Below are 17,231 nucleotides of genomic sequence, written 5' to 3'. Positions count from 1 at the left end.
CTGCTCATGTACTTCTCCTTTATTGAAAATACAACCCACTTCACTGAATAGACCATTCTGCTATTGGGCCTTCAGGTATGTGAATGGCTTGGAGAAGGAAAATGCATGGTCATCAGTATATTGGCAAAATTCCCCTTCAATGATGTTCAATTACTGGGAAAAAGTTTCCTTTCTGCCGTTCAATGGGCACATTGAACGGCAGAAAGAAATCTCCCCCTTTTAGCCTGAGCAACCCTGCACCAATATCAATATTCCCCATCATATACCCAGGAATCCCTTCAACTATCTTCAGGTATGTACACAGTAAGAAGTCCGTTCTGGAATACCCCAACTTCTCGGGATGCACAATATCTCCCACCCTTCAGTACTAACAAATTATAGGGATCAGGATTGACTCAGTCCCTCCATAGGATCACTAGCCACGTGATTATTTCCCTTTTCGATAATGCGCACATCAGGATTTCTTAGGGGCTGAATCCCAGACTGATCATTGAAAAACTGGATTTAGGTGTGAAGTCTCCACACATGCAGTGATTTAGGTGTGAAGTCTCCACACATGCAGTCCGGTCAAGTGTTATCTTCTTCCCATAAAGACAGACCTGTGAGATGGTTTGAATAGAGAAAACGATGGGCCCGGGACCACAGCTGCAACTGAATGTTCAGGCCCAAGAGACAGGGAAAGTAATACGACACATGGCCCGGGCCCGGTTTCTTTCGCCTGTTTGAACAAGGATATGCAATCAGCTGGCTTCAAAGAGTTAATTACCTTGAGGAGGAACTCATCTATCCTGCATGCTGCGTTTGGGGTAGTCTTTGTGAGTTGAAATGATTCCCTTATGTCAGAATTCAGTGCTGGCTCCAATTAAAGTTAGTTTCTTTCCACAAATGAAGCTGCTTTTAATATGCCTTTTCCTGTTCCCCTTGATTTGACAGTTTCCCAAAAACACACCAGCATTAAATATGGTTTTAAAACTGCTGTTCATGTGGCATGATATTGTCTGCTACTTCTGTTCATCTCAGGCCTTGCCAGTGCGTTTTGATGGGCTGCAAAGTATTGCACATTGTTTGCATGTGTTTCCCAACTGCTACGCTTAGGGTACAGCTTAAATAGGATTTTTACTATGCCTTGCTCTGCATCTTCCATCCTGCATCAAATATCCCTACACGTTATAGTGATCAAGCCTCTTATAGAAGCAATGTATATGAACTTGTATTTACTCCATGTGTAGCTCGGAGTTCATTCACATGCATCAAGAACTGTTGTGAGCGCGTTTAAGTTACCCAGCCTCAAGATCACCAATGATCATCATTAGACATGGTAACATCGAACTCATCATCGCCCATGCACGAGAGTTGTCCCAAGCGCAACCACAAATACACACTAGGCAAGAGTTCTTGGGCAGCCCACGGCCATTGCCGAGTTGATTTCCTTCAAGCCACAGCACATCTCAGAACCATGTACATTTGGCACAAAGTTATGTTTTTTGCAAATATGAAGGCATTCATAGTAAAACTTCCATTTTACCCATCAACACTGAAGGGTCAGCACTTGTGGATTTAATGTGTAGCTTGCAAGTCTCTTCAAGTCTGTATTGTGTAGGAGAGATTTATGTGGCAACCATCGATGCAGAGAATCCGTTCCCTCCCCAATCAAAATCACAATACCAATATTCCTTTGTGGTTCCCGACAGACTCATAGTACCACATAGGACCCTCACCTGTGCCACAGATAAGTCAAGAACCAGGCTTGTTTACAGAATATATTTATTTACAGAAATTAACATGTACAAAATCACCTATCACACGGCCTCACTCCATGGTCCAACGGCTTTTTGTTCCCATGAAGTCTTTTTTACAAATTGAAAATGCTAGTCTGTTCAGGATAACAGATCAAACTCTTTAGCCTCAATTTGCCTGCGGTTCAACTTTTAATTGCACATAGCACCTTAAAAACATGAGATCATAAGCTTTACACAACATAAATTGAATTTAAATATCCAACACTTTATTAGCAAAAACAATTTCACACAGTGAACTTGAAAATGCTAGCAGTTTTGTTCAACTTAAATCACATAAAAATGTCAGCACAAACGTTTCAGAACACACTTTATATTTGAAACCCTTTTTCTTTCACCACTATGCAAGGCAAAATCTCACTTCTCTTAGGAGCCACTTTCAATAGAAAGCGTTTTTTTTTAAATCAGCGACTCCACTCTTTAACGTGAGAACACACTGTTCTGCCTCAGCACACAAAAACCCAGGTAGTCAGTTGATCATTTGGACCCCTCTGCTTTAAGGCACGGTTCAGGGGAATGGGAAGCACTAAGGAATTTCGCACTCTGGTGAAGTCTTCTGCAGTTGGCAGGGAGCCTTGCTGCTTTTTTCAACTTTTGCGACTTGCAGTTTGTTGTGTGCTGCTCACACCTGTCTCAAGACTTCAGCATTGAGCTCTGCCATGCGCGGGCTCTGGTGGGCAGACTTGCAGAGAGGACAGGAAATCTGAACCAAACATGGTTTTCCCGATTAGGTCAAGTTGCGTGAATTGTGACAGCCTATAGAGCCTTTGACTTGGTTGTTGCAGTGGAAGCAGCAATAAATAAATCCTTGCTAGATACAAGTTCTTCCCAGTGCAATTGACATGGATTGAGCCTGCGTCGATTGCCTGTTGCTGGTGAATTGTTTGAGCGAATTGGGTCAAAGGACTTCAAACGTTCATCCTCCTATTGTATATTGAAGCTGGTGGTCTTCTGCAAGCGGTTATGGCCACTTCACATTACAATCTGTGTAGTGCTCAGTCGCCGTTGAGCTACCATATATGGCCGTGCTGCAAGAGCCCTCTGAACAGGATTGACAGCTGGGCACTGTCTTCCACTGCGGGAGCTATGAATGCAAAACGCAAGTCACTGACTTGTGTACACCTAAAGCAAAAACGAATGTTGGAAAACCATCTATTCAACTAGAGGGAGTGGAATGCCCTAGCAAATTCCATTGTGTTGGATGCCTCCTCCCTCCACCTCCGTCAGGAAATGTGTGAGGATCCCATGACATTCAACATTGACAACTTAGGCACTAAACGGGGCAGAGCTGCAGTGACAAGGGCCAATACTCCCAATGCTGCACAGATTGGAGTTGAATTCGAGGTGCTTTGCTCTGCCTGGCACCAGGCCAGTAAGAAATATGGAGACACTATCCAACGTGAACACCCTGGGGCCATAGTCGGTGGCAGCAATCCACTATCAAACTCCATAATACAAGAGAATCTGTTTAACATTACAGATTCTCCAAAAAGAGAATGGGGCAAGATGGTGCCAACACTATGAGAGAGATAGACCCTGGACTTCACCTACAAGAGTAATTGTCTACGACAGAAGATTACCACTAAAATTTCACTAATGGGTCCGCTTTGGTTAATTGTCAATTGAGTGCCCCCCGAGCTTTGAGCCTCAAAATGAAGGGCTCTGGCAAAATGTTCATCAAGAAACAGGTACAGTCCAGCGGTGGTTGTAAATTTGCAGCTGGTGACTTCCACTAAGGGTGCTAATTTTGCTCCAGCACAAAAACGTAAAACCCCCTTAAGAGTAAAAGCATTGAAACACTTGTGTATGGGCATGCTATAAATAAAACATATCAAGGCAATAATCTTCAAGAAAATTCTTGGAGATCATTGACAAGAATCCAGGGAAATATTAGACAAGGGGGGTGGATGGGGAGCGAAGAAGAAGGCGACAAAAGAAATTGACCAAAAAAAAAAAAAAAAAAAAAACGAAAAAGAAAATCAATGAGGAAAAAAGCAGCACGTTTGGCACAACAACAAAAAAATACTGATTTCTTCCCACTTCAGAAGAACTGCAACAGGAGACTATGGATCTAGACACGGAAGAAAGGCTGGACCCGCCTGCTGCAAGTCATGGCCAGCCCACCATTCATACCATCAATGTTGAAAAGCACAGCAAGGGTCCAAACATAAGGTCAGTAAAATCCAATGATGTATACCTCAGACGGATGGGCGATTTGGTTGACCAAGGAGAGAGGGTCCCACAGAATTGTCAGATTAGGACTGCAGCGTTCTTGGGCTTTAAAATATCCTTCAAATTAAATTAGCCGGTACATTTAATTTGAGTGCACCATTTGGCCCTTTTTGCAGAAATTCTGGCTTTAAGATCCCTTGACTCGGGAGACAATTTCATTGCAACGCAGCTTTTGGGTTTGAATTGAGTGCATTTCTACTCAAGACCAGTTGCAAAATGGGACCAGCCTGACATTTTAAGATCAATGGGCAGATAGACAGGTTTGTGCTAAAAAAAGCAGAGATGTGAAAGATCATGGACGCAACAGCTATCCCGAGGGTTTGAATTTGAGGGCAGGGCTAGTTGCTTCGGGAAGGAGTATCGGCCAGTGAATGGATCCAAGGGAGATTGGAGGCAATTTGTAAGAATATTAAACTCCAAGGAATTCAGACTAATAACTGTCAACCTTTGTATTGAGTCTTTGAATTGTTGCGGATTTAATAATTTGCAAAGACAGTCTAATCCATGGTCTTTATATATGTATTTCAGGAAACGATGGCTGCCTTACCCATCTTTGTTAATGGTTGTCAGGCTCTCAAACAGCGAATAAATCCCCTTAGGGGAGACCTAGTGGGGGTCTGACCAGTCATCGATACAAGTTTGAGCTTTTTCCATTTAGTGATACTTCTCTCGGGATTCCGGCCATTGGGGTAAAAATACCCAAGACCAACATGGAAATGTCGCTTCTAAATATACTGGAATCCAGCTTAAAAAAAGAATACATGGAGCACACCAAATATCAAGTTGAATTGTACAATTTAAAATGCCCAGAGTCGGGTGGAAAAAAAAAAGTATATGGAATCTAGGCAACGAGTGGGAAACCCCCTCCCCGTGTACATTTTTGGGGTTCTTGGATGTCCGAGGCCCAAGGTGGAGGAAGAAAGAAAATCATTGTATACTGGGCAAGGTGAGCATCTACTTCATGGCTAGACTATATTTTCGTGTCCTTGTCACTTGCCTCATTGCTAGACATCTATACTTCAGCAATCATCGACTTTGCACTACAAAAAATAATCCAGTCCCTGGTTTCCCCTTAGAAATATGCAACAAAGGATTATGGGTGATATTGAATACCTCCCTATTAAATAGATTCACCTTAGAATTAAGGGAGGCTGCAGTAAGATCTATTATGTGAGATTCCTTCTCCTGTAAGAATACTACAGTGGCTGAGTGCTTGGCTCAATTGATGGCGAAGGGACCAAAATTTAATCACAGTATGTTGCAAAAGCTATGCACAAAAAAGATAAAAATAAAGAAGCTTTGCTACTGTAATTCAGAGAAGATTAAGCAGTTCACAGTATGAAGCTAAGTTGCGCGTTAAAGTAGGCCAATTGGCAGTCGAACATCTATTTAAACAAGATGTCAGCTGGAGTAAGTGTCCATGAGTGAGGATACTTGGAAAGCATTATGCCACCACTTTCAAGGACTAGAATGATTGGGATGCCCAATTATCACATCTCATGGACAGCTTTTCACTCAGAAGATATTGTCTGCTTATAAAGAAAAGTAAAGTGTAGAGGACGCTGGGACCTGATAATTTAGCCCAGATTACCCGGCATGATTCAGTACTCTGGGCCCCCCATTCTAGCTAATTCGTAATGCAATCCTGGAAACGAGAGTGAGCCCCCCCCCCCCCCCACGTGGCGTGTAACATATATACTTCCCATACAAGTGAAGTGTCTAACCCGTGTCCAACTACAGACCTATAGCCCTTTTAGAGGTCACCCAGCAAAATCTTCGTGGACGTTGTCTTGTAGGAGTTTTGGGTTAAGCTTAAAATTCTGGTTCCACTCAAGTGGAGGTCATAAATCCCCGCCCTGCCACAACTTCTAGGAGAAGTAGGTAGTCTTCGATTTTTATTAAAGAAAGCATTCAATGGCCATGGGACGGTCTTAAGGCGCAGTTGCAATGTGGTTTCTTGGTGAACAGTCTTCCATCGCTGCGTTATTAGTATCTTAACATTTGCCATATCCACTTACCGGAGACATGATACACCGACCCAAAGTCCGGCAGCACCCAGGAAGTGAAATCCTCTGCACCTGAAGAGACAAAATGTGTTAGTTAAAACAAAACAGAAACAAGACTCCAAGCCACTCACCCCTCGACCCTCCCAAGCTCCAGCGAAAAAAAAAAGGAGGTAGTCCAAATCAGCCAAGAGGCGACCAGTTTCCGATAAAGAGAACAAGACTCAGCCTTGGTAATGCACGCAACGTGATGCAGAGGTCAGCATTCGACATCTAGGTCAAGGGTTCAAATCGCACCACCTTGTGTACAGCGCGACGAGCAACAAAGCCTGTGCTCTTGCACTAAACACATGCAAGGTCACTGAACTACGAGGGCAGCAAGCTAAGGTTACTTTAATTCCAGACACAGAAGTAGTTTGAAGGATTACTACGCGTGCTAGGCCATATCTAGCCCTGGGAGAATTTACTAGACCAACCGCTAAGTTAAAAGTAAGTTGCATATCACAATGCCTATGGCCAGGAACATGTGACTGCTGATCTCGGACTGGCACAAGATCCACTAGCCTAGCACTGGCCAAGAGATGAGGAGCAGACTAAATACCCATTGCCCCGTGGCAGGAGAGCAGTTTCCCTTACGCTGCCAAACCTCCATTTTTTTAGCTTGCGTGCCACAACACGTGTCCCAATTCCCAGTTAAAGCCAGATTACAGGAACTTTGCACCGGTGCAGGTGGAAAGTTGCACCATATTAGCACTATGGCAATTTGCCCTAGTGCAATGTACGCGGTGACAAGGGCATGTTTTCATGGTACAAGCACATAAACAAATGCGTGCATGTTCAATGCAGCTATAAAATACAATAATGTATTTATACAATAATGTATTTAAAGTGCATGTTTTCGTACTAGGGCAATTTCTGCTCTAGTGCATATACCATGAAAACCTGCACTTGTCAGGGTGCAAAGGTTCACACTATACGGTGTCAATGTTTTTTGCACTAGCTGCTAGTACAATGCAACTTTGCACTTACACTGATGAAGTTTCAGTAGTCTTGCCCCATGTGTTTGTAGCGGGATTCCTAGTCCCAAGCGATTTGTAAACATTCACAAGTAACCTTGGGCCAATTCACCCAGTGGGCCTGAACATGGGAGACTAGGGCTTTGAAGGTTCATGGTCCGGGTGTGCATTTAGCGCTAGCAGGGGGTATCAGTTGTACCACTGATGCAAGTAGGAGTTGTGAAATTTTAACTCTGTAATTAGTCGCAGAGTGCCGTTTTTTGGACCTGAATTTGATACATTGGAGGCGCTTTTATGGAGACGAGGTTGAGGCCTTCCAAAGTGTACTCCAAATTAGACAGGAATTGGGTCTCATTTCAATTCAGTTACCTGTGGACTGGAAACCTCAACGGCAGTGCCTCCACCAGCGTCTGCATATATGGAACTAATGAATGGCTCTTGTTTGTCTTATTTGCCTGGTGCTCTATAGAGAAATTATCAACAATGCTGGAAATTGACATGGATGATCTGTTGGCTAATAAGCTCAAAACTAAAATTGTGCTCTTCTGATTGGATCTGTACGAGAAATAGTATTTCGAAATACAGTTTTGTGAGATGCAATACCTTTTAATACTTACCACAATATTTAATGCGCTTTTTTTGGGGGAACAATTTTGAGATTCAAATTTAACATTCTCCAAACAAGCAAAATGATAGTGCCATAGCAAAGAACGTCTAGACTCTGCCGCTGTTGTGGGTTTCGTGTTGAAACCCACAATCACTGGTTCATTAATGTGAATTTTACCAATCAAAAAGAGTTAGATATTTTTGCTCACAATGATAAGAGTTTACAATCTGGTCGATTTTGGGAGAGGCTTCTTGGTTCTAATCAAACATCTTTATTGCAGTTTTCAATTTTATACAAAAAGGTTTGAATGGAAATAACGTTGGATTGTTATGAATGTTAAAAATGAATTATTTTGTGGAACTAAACGAGAAATGATTGTTATTAATTTCTAATATGCAGTCCAATCTATGTAGAACATTGTAAATGTATATGTGTGTTATATAACAAAAGGGTGAAAGGTCTTCGATTTAAACAAGAGCACAAGCAAAAAGCTTCACATCATGGTCACTTCTCGGGTGAAAGTTGTTAATTTAGGCAAAACATCAAGATGCGAGACCACGTACCTGCAAAGTTGGTCAGCTAGTTGCATATTTCTATGAAGAGGGTAGCTTTCACAAGAAGATGCACTTTTAGAATGTAGATGTCGGGGGCATCAACAGTCATTAGAACCCAGGATGGGGAGCCAAACCATCAGGTTTCTCGCATCATGTGCTGAACCCCACGATATCAGTCCACATTCCAAGTAGCCTGATGGCCGTTTTCTCCACCTTGCCATCTACCCCCTTCCCTCTCCTTGGATTTCTGATCTTCCCACCCCTCCCTCCCCACTTACCAATTCCTTCATCAGCAGTGCCCAGCTGCCAAGTGTCCTTGACAGTTGCCATGGAAAAGTAAGATGGGCTCCATATGCAGCCATCTTGGATAAGTCTCATTCAAACTAAAATACATTGCAGTTAGCACCCTGGGTAGCTAATAGCTATAAGCACCAGTTCTGGCGGCTTCACCAGGTAGTAACGGCCTGGGTCTATAACTTGGGTCCATGGGGGTTTCCACCCAGTGAAGCCCCCAGAAAGGGTGCTTATTGAGATATTAAGAGATTACAGCTTCAAGTTCACAACACTGTTGTAATTGACCAATTCACAACAGTGGTCTGCATTTGGTGGCTCTAGGTGTGGGACTACAAGTCCCATCAATGCTCACAATTATCTATTATGGCTAGAGATAATTACTGTTGTGGTCCAAATCTGGGAAGACAAAGGCTGCAAACCCAGGCTGTGGAAGGAGGGGAGACATTTTGGAGCATATGCTAAAATGAGAACATCCATTAAGGGGACACTGAAGGACCCGAAGAGGTGATGCATTTCTTGGGGGCGTGTAGATAACCAGTCCCAAGTTGTTGGTAGATGTGCAGCTGTGCTTCTGTTTAAGCAATATTCGCAGGATCACACTACACTATTGAGCCCCTGGGTCTGTATTATCAATTCATCTCCCACACTACTTCTGCTATGAGGGGAAAGGAGGGTGTTCCTTGTATATCCCCCAAAAGGTAAAATATGCATTAACCAACTCCTAGAACCCACCTTCCTCTCCGTCACTGGAATCTAAACTTTTATGCAGAGCCCCGCGAGTAAAAATATGAATATCACCCCCCACAGAGAAAAAAAAAAAATAGTGTTGCTGGGCTCCCCAGGTGCCAAAGCTGTACATTTTCTAAAAGCAGTCCCCATAACTTTTTGAAGCGATTCCCCCCACCTCACCGGCCATCCTTAGGACTCCCCGAGTGGGGCCAGACCCACAGTTTGAAGGCCACTGCTATGCAACGTTTACCAAATTTAAAACCAACTCTAATTTGGATTCTGTTTTTCGCTCCAAGAGTCCGCTTTTATTACAAACACAATTCAGTGCATTTTTGTTTCATATAATCAAGCAACGATATGCAACAGGAAATCGTATTCGGGCTTAGTGCATAAATAAGATACCCGGTTATGCTAAGGATGCTAAAGCATGGAACCAGTCCGCAAGCATCCTAGCCTGCACCCAGCACACACCTCTGCAGACATGAGCGCACCAATACATCCAAGAAAGAACAAATGCACATGTGGGGGGAACCTGCCACGGAAGCTTTACAGGTCAGCTCGGGTGCATATCGCATATAGCGCAAGGCCACAGCTGGCCAAGGAGAAGAGGGGTATCAAACACTCAAACTGTCACTGCAGGATAACGAGGAGAGAAGGAAAATGATAAGTATAGAAACTAAGGGAGTCTGGGAGCCACAAACTTTGACAGCAAATCTTTGGAATTCTAGCTCTGCTGAATTGCGACTCACAACAATCATTTGAAGTTCAGGCACAAATTGTTACTGCATTGATTTCCAGCCCCCTTTCCTGTCAGAGTGTCATGCTGCTTCTATTTAACCAGGTGCCTAGATTCCTCTGCAAGGTAAAGGTGAGCTTTATAAGCACCCATTGCCATACCTACCACACTGTGGGTGTTAGGTCAGGGTTTAGTTGGTCCCACCACACCATCAGACCCATAATGCCCTTGGCTAGGCCTCAAAGGGCGAACCTTTGAATGACTCAACCATTGCTCTTAATACTCAGCCGGGAACCAGAAGAAGGGACAATTGGAAATCCTTGAGGCAGAGACGACTAAAAGCACAGGTTTTTCTTTAGTTGCCGCCTCTCCCCCACAGCCCAGTGTAACACTGGGCTCTCCCTTGCTGATGAGGGTGCCCTTCTTGGCTGGAAATTTCAAAGGGAAACAGGGTTCCTGTGACAGTTCTTTTCCCCAGCTGCGCATGTCCAATGGGTGGTACAAAATATCCCCACCAAAAATATCGCCGTAATATGGCTGTGTCTCACCATAGGCGATATTTTCGATGGGAATATTTTCTGGGAGCGGGGAGTCCCCGCACATTTTAAGATAATGCAGGGGTTGCGAGGGTGTCCCCCGCAGGGTCCATGGGTCAATATCACCGCAAAAATATAGCGACATTTTTTGTAACGTGATGTTTTTGCGGGGATATTAACACATGGAACCCAACGGGCCATGCAAAGCCAGGGGAGTTTTGCTTCCCCAACCTTGCATGGCCCATTGTGGATGTTGCCTGGGGAACTGCATGTTTGTATGTGCGAGGTGGTGCTGCTGCACCTCCCCACACTTCCAAACGGAGAAGGGTTCGTCATCAGCGCTCTGCTCTCACGTGCATGTACAGGAACCAGGAAGGGCTCTTTGCTTCCCGGTTCCTATTCGTGCTACGCGAGAGCTATGGAAACGGGAGGAACTTCAGAACCAAGGCAGAAGTTAATGTAATTCAATTCTGTGTATGTCTTTGTGTGCGTGTGTTGTGGGTGAGGGTATGAAGGGTGGGCGTGTGACTGAGCAAGCGCATGCTACGTGTTAACGTGCGTGTCCGATTGCGCTGGGCTGTGAGCCGATTTTGGTGCGAGATGTTGGGGGTCGCCGGCCATGGTCATCCGGCGGGCGCCCCTGGGCGCTATCTCTGCTAGCGCCGTGCAGTCCCACTATGTGTGGGGGTGGGGGTCTGCCGTGGATGTCCGGCATGGCCCCGGGTGCCATGGGCCTCGGCACCCTGGCGTGGGGTCACAGCCTGCCAGGCCTCTGACTGAGTGGACCTCGGCTGCCATCCTGGCAGGCGGGTCCCTCAGTGTCTGGGCGTGCAGGCCTGTGCCTCCACGTGTAGGCCTGTGGCCTACATGGATAATGAGACACGGACTCAGTCGTTCCTCTTTGGGAGTCTGCAGCCGCTCTGTCTCACGTGCCTGCAGAGGCTCCTTTTATTAGCTTGGGCCATGACACAGTCATGGCCCATCTTAAAGGGGCCATACACGTGAGGAAAACACATCCCCTTAAAGGGGCAACGCAAACAGGAGGGTCCCACCTAACACGAGAGGAGTTGTTGCACAACCCTCCTCCACACCGACCAAAAATCAGCTACCTGTGCAAGGCACTGAGGTGGCCCAGAGGGCCTGCACGGTATTTATTTTACTGGGGGGAGGGGGGTGAATCTGTGATCGATGCCTAGTAAAGAAATACCAGGCCTGCCCGTGGGCCCCCTAGCACCTCGCATGCACACAACCGCATAGAGTGTGTGCACTGTACTTGGGTGGCCCAGAGGGCATGCATGGGATTTTACTGGGGGGGTGTGGGGGAATCTGATCGATGCCTAGTAAAGAAATACCAGGCCTGCCCGTGGGCCCCCTAGCACCTCGCATGCACACAACCGCATAGAGTGTGTGCACTGTACTTGGGTGGCCCAGAGGGCATGCATGGGATTTTTTTTGGTCAATTTTTGATAGATGGCTAGTAAAGAAATACCAGGCCTGCCCGTGGGCACCCCAGCACCTTGCATGCACACAACCACAGTGTGTGCGTGCAAGACACTGGGGCGAGAACTAGGGGACAGGCATGGCATCTATGATAAAGCAAGCATGATAAGTTATTATGAAGCTGGACTGCCATTTATTTTGGTGTGCCAGTCTAGTCATTTCGTCCTGTGGCATGAAATTGTGTATTGGGCATCTTTGATAAAGCAAGCATGTTTAAGTCTTATTTACGTGGGTAGAGTGGCACTTTCATTCAGCCTGGACATGTTTGCATATTATGGCGTGGCATTTTTAATGGTAAAGTCAACTGGGGATACTGCCATATAGAGACAGAATATGCATGGACATGTTGTCTTACAAAATTACAAACATGATTATGTTCCTCTGTGGGAATGCTGGCACAGTGGTGCAGCCTGCATGGAAATGTACGGGCAAAGCCAGTGTGAAAACATGTCTATACTGACATTGTGGGCAAAGGTATCATGCGAATGTGTGGGGGGATTGCTCTTGTTCACTGTTGAAAGGTCTATTTTTTTTTTTTTGAGTGTCCCTCCCTTTGTCTCCACCCTATTATGGCCCTTGATTGGTTCCCTCTCTGTGCTGGTTCTCCCTCTATGTGGGGAACATTTTGCCAACCGCCACTGCACAGACAAACTGAAAACAGTGCTGTGGGAGCAAAGTGCAATTCCTGCAGCCATTGCTAGAGAACCAAGGTGGGTTGCAGTTGGCTCTTTCCCCCTGTACTTGAAATTTCAAATGCTAAACAGACTGTTCTTGACGATAATTTGAAACTGAGGTACGAAGGATCTTTCTTCTGTTCAACTGATTATTTTTGACTATTAGTTAAAGCTGAGCAGGAAGAGAGATTGCTCTGCTATATATCACCTCTAGCTACACTATTTTTGAAGCTGTGCTGAGAGTGATGTCTGCTTGAGGTAAAAGAATGGAGTCTCCTGCTGACTGCAAGGGCATTTTTGCAACTGTTTAACAGGAGTTAACTTTTTAGGATGTATATTAACTAGATGCAAAACGGATTATTTTAGACCTACTCTGAAGGATTGATGTGTCATATTTGTTAACCAGCTTGGTAAACTATAGTTATACTTAAACCAGTTTGTCCTGTTAACCCCCATTTGATGTTCCAGCATCCACGTCCCTTGCATGTGTGCCCCTGATTTTGCCCCCCCCCTCCACACCCCTAAAAACTAATTTCTAGTGACGCCACTGCCTCCACCTCACCCTCCCCTTTTCTTGTTAATGGAGCTTTAAGCATGGGCAGAAATGAGTTCGGAATCCCAGCGCAGGATGGAGCACGGTGATCTTGAACACATCTTTAATCCAAGGATTCTCGGGCAACTAGATTTTAATTTTTGAGCGAGTAAAGCACCGAAGAAACACCGCTTCCCCAACTTAAATAAACCAGCCCACTTGTAACTAGTTTTTTTTTTTTTTTTAAAGGGGGGGGGGGGACTTCGTTTGGCCACCAGGAACCTTTTAGTTCAGCATTAAAATTAGAAGGGGAAGGGGGGAGGAGGGTGTATGAATGTGTACATGGAACTGAGACAATATACAGGGACAGCCGGTGATCTCTGGGGCCCAGAGCTGGCCATTGACTTCATGTCACGTGCAACACTTTCTACCAACACCACACTGCATTCGGGACGTAACACAAATAGGGTTCGGAGTGTCAACATGGCCAATATGTGTCCTTGCAGTGCACATTAACCTTAGTGCAGGCACCCTCGCACGACTACAAATACCATAATGCAAAGCAAAATTAAAGGACGGAAAATATGCAAGGACCCTGCGGTGTTCGTGCCAAAATGCACGGTCTTAAATACACCGCAGAAGTTAAAAGTGCCAGAACACAAAGAAAAGAGTATTGGCCAAAAACACACCAGGACTGCAACGACCATGCCCCATAATACACATCACTCCTACCTGACCTCACACTACAAATGGCACAGGTCAGACCTACTCTAGATGCCTACACCGTACATTAAGGAATTAATCCTAAATAAATAAATCCTAGTGCCCGGTCCTCGCTTACAGACATTTTACTCAGTGCGCCGCCCTTAGAACTATACTGAGCTTGGTGCCACTGCGGCAGACAGTATCAGCAGAGAGACCAAGGATGGAATGGGAACGCCGACATCAGAACACTTCTCTCTGGCAGAGCAGCCCGCCCCGCCCTCTATCCAGAACACTTTACTGTCGCCAGGACACTTTGTTTGTACAAAGCGCTACACAACACTAGAAAACAACATTACTCACCTGCCCGACAGCAGCCGAGGACAAGCGCGAGGCCAAGGCACCGCGAGCCCATGATCCTGCAAAGCCCAATTCCACACCGGAGCTCGACCACTGTCGACAGCACCGCCTTAAAAGGACCAACGTGACGGACAGACGGGGGAGCCAATGGAGGACACGCGTCTTGGCCCCGCCCCCCACCTTGCCTTATCAGGGGTGCCTCAGCTGGTCTGCATAGAAAGCACCGCACGTGAGTTCAGCTTATCTGGAAGGAGCGAGACAATACTCCCAGGGAGGGTGCCCTGCGTGCAGTGCGAAACAAGCGACCCAACAAGGAAGTACTGAACACTGTATAGCTGCCAAGTGTTCTCAGGGCATGTGTGACATTAATTATCCAATCCTGGCTTTGCAAGCAAAAGAACGTTGCATGCCGGGACTTGCATGTCCAGACGTAACAAGTAAAACAGGCTGGGGAGAAAAGGCCGCACCAGAAATGTTCTTAGCGCCCATATAGTGAGGGCAGGGAAAACAGGGTTAGGAGATGTTGGGGGGTCGCCGGCCATGGTCATCCGGCAGGCGCCCCTGGGCGCTATCTCTGCTAGCGCCGTGCAGTCCCACTATGTGTGGGGGTGGGGGCCTGCCGTGGATGTCCGGCATGGCCCCGGGTGCCATGGGCCTCGGCACCCTGGCGTGGGGTCACAGCCTGCCAGGCCTCTGACTGAGTGGACCTCGGCTGCCATCCTGGCAGACGGGTCCCTCAGTGTCTGGGCGTGCAGGCCTGTGCCTCCACGTGTAGGCCTGTGGCCTACATGGATAATGAGACACGGACTCAGTCGTTCCTCTTTGGGAGTCTGCAGCCGCTCTGTCTCACGTGCCTGCAAGAGCTCCTTTTATGGAAATACACATGGGAGGGACACATCCCCTTAAAGGGGCAATACACTTGGGAGGGTCCCACCTAACACTCCTCCTTTTTCATAACGAACAAACAAACGTTGCTATACCACACATGCGTCCCACCCGTTTCAGAACAACAAACTACTTATCACTCCAAACTTACAGGATAGACCAACCACGGGATATGCCACTGACCCATAGATAGCTAACTCCAACAGTTACAAACATAACATATACTAACCCATTTCTACACACACTCAATAGATGACCGTCATGGGCAGTGAGCTGCCGGAGGAATATAGGCAGCTCTCCCACAGTTTGCAAAACCCTTTATTAACCTGGGGTTCGGCACGGCCACTACACAAACACCTCATGACTGCGGGATCACAGTCTCACCTTATTATTCTTTACTAAGACCACTTAACACATGTGGTTACTATGCAGGTTCACAGCATCAAAACACACCGGATTACTGAGTCCTCTTTAAGCAACTGCAGGGCAGCAGGAGACCAGTTCATCTTCCATCAGCACCCGTTTAGGGGTCACTCCCCGAGTCCAGGCCCATGGATGGTACAGTTCACGGCCGGCAAGGCCACACCTGGCGGGTACCAGGGGCCACATCGGCATCGTCTCTTGATGTTCAGAGCCGGGCAGCGAGACGCAGGTGTCAGGGCGTCCAGGCTACTCCCTGTGCTGTGGGTCGGGCACGGGTGACAGGACATCACTCACCCCTTCTGTGTGATGCTCCCCCAGTCAGGAGTGTCTCTTTCCTCCAGGGCCGCAGGAGGGCGCACGAGCACTCAGGATGAGCCGCAACCCATACCCTGTCCGCTGCACCACTTCCGGGTGGTGGTTTGGTCGGACACCATTTGTTGGCTGAGATCGGGGGCTGGCAGTACTTCCCCCAAGGCCACGCTGGACTAGCCTTGTGACGACATGGCATGTGGGGCGACAACCGTGGCAGGCAGTTGAGGACCCTTTTGTGGCTCGACGCCAAAGCCACCTGTGGGACAGGCAGGGTGGCCGTGGCGGTCCAGTATTGGGGTTGCCTGCTGCTTAGGTCTCTCCACAGCAGTGGGGGCGTCCTCGGGTTACCAGATGGTGCAGAGCACCCGTGGTCCAGTGCTTGGGGCCTTCACAATTGACCAGTCCTGCGCATGCAGCATCTCTTATGGTGACCCATTGCTGCCTTCAGTGTGCAGAGTCCGTCCTTTCCCTTATTCCGACCCGGAGGCCCGGCACATCAATGTCCCCTTCAGTTCCGGTGGAACGGGCAGCGTCTTGCTTCCTGGTCCAGATGACCAGGGCTCCTCAATGTCCCTGTGCTAACATAGACCACTCTTCAGTTGGAGTGGCAGGGCTCCTTCTCTGCCACCCATGCTTGGGGAGTATAGGGGGGAAAAGCTGCATGCCTCGGTGTAGATGTGGGGATAGGGAGTCACAACAGACGTGAAGCAGTCGACAGTCGATTGGCGCGTGATAACTTCTGACCACTTAGGTTTTCACACTCCGAAACCAACATCTGAGGGCCCATGTGCATTGGCAACGGAAGGTTGTTTCTCCTTTGCTGCTGGAGCTACCCACAGTATCTGGCAGCAACTAACACAGCCCCCCCTAGATGTCCTCGTGACACCAGTCCCCTTACTGATGTGCTAGGGCTTTCAACGACCACCTCTTATTAGCTGCGGCATAGATATGCTGGGGCAAAAGCACAGTCCTTGTCCCTGAACCCTGAAGTGGCAAACCGAAGAGTGTCCCATCATGCAGCGACCTGCTTTCATGCCGTGTGATATGCTTGAGGGTGCCCCAGTGGAGAGCGCTTCAGCTCAGTTGGCAGACGTGGGTGGGCCACGGTCTACCACAGCAGGAACTCAGTGTTGCCAATCCAGCTCACAAGGGAGGGTGCTTTGGTGGGATGTCTGGTACCAACTGCCCATTTAGGACTCCTCCAGCCCCTCTGAGCCTTGACACGTTTGTAGAGAGCTGCGCGCCTCCAGGATGCGGCAGAGCGTGCCAGCTGGACCAGCTATTTGCAGCATTTATTTATTTATTTATTTTTCCACGCTACAGCCGGGGCTCCTTCTGTT

The 17,231-nt window shown here is 47.1% G+C and overlaps 1 protein-coding gene across 1 annotated transcript in view; it reads right to left on the bottom strand.

Moving 5' to 3' along the window:
- The window catches only part of LOC138503303 (digestive cysteine proteinase 2-like), a 56,732-nt gene extending 42,169 nt beyond the window's left edge, over positions 1–14,563 (bottom strand). The window contains exons 1-2 of the mRNA XM_069622912.1: positions 14,275–14,563; positions 6,047–6,106 (exon numbers count right to left, since the gene is read on the bottom strand). Of these exons, the coding sequence (XP_069479013.1) occupies positions 6,047–6,106; positions 14,275–14,326 (112 nt within the window). The 5' untranslated portion in view covers positions 14,327–14,563. The remainder of the gene's footprint in view (positions 1–6,046; positions 6,107–14,274) is intronic.
- Positions 14,564–17,231: the final 2,668 nt, after the last annotated feature.

Source organism: Ambystoma mexicanum, chromosome 11 (assembly GCF_040938575.1).
Source record: "Ambystoma mexicanum isolate Mex_15411 chromosome 11, UKY_AmexF1_1, whole genome shotgun sequence".
NCBI classification, from domain to species: Eukaryota; Metazoa; Chordata; class Amphibia; order Caudata; family Ambystomatidae; genus Ambystoma; species Ambystoma mexicanum.
Note: the sequence above shows the minus strand (reverse complement) of the source record. Positions and strands in the feature narration are given on the sequence as shown.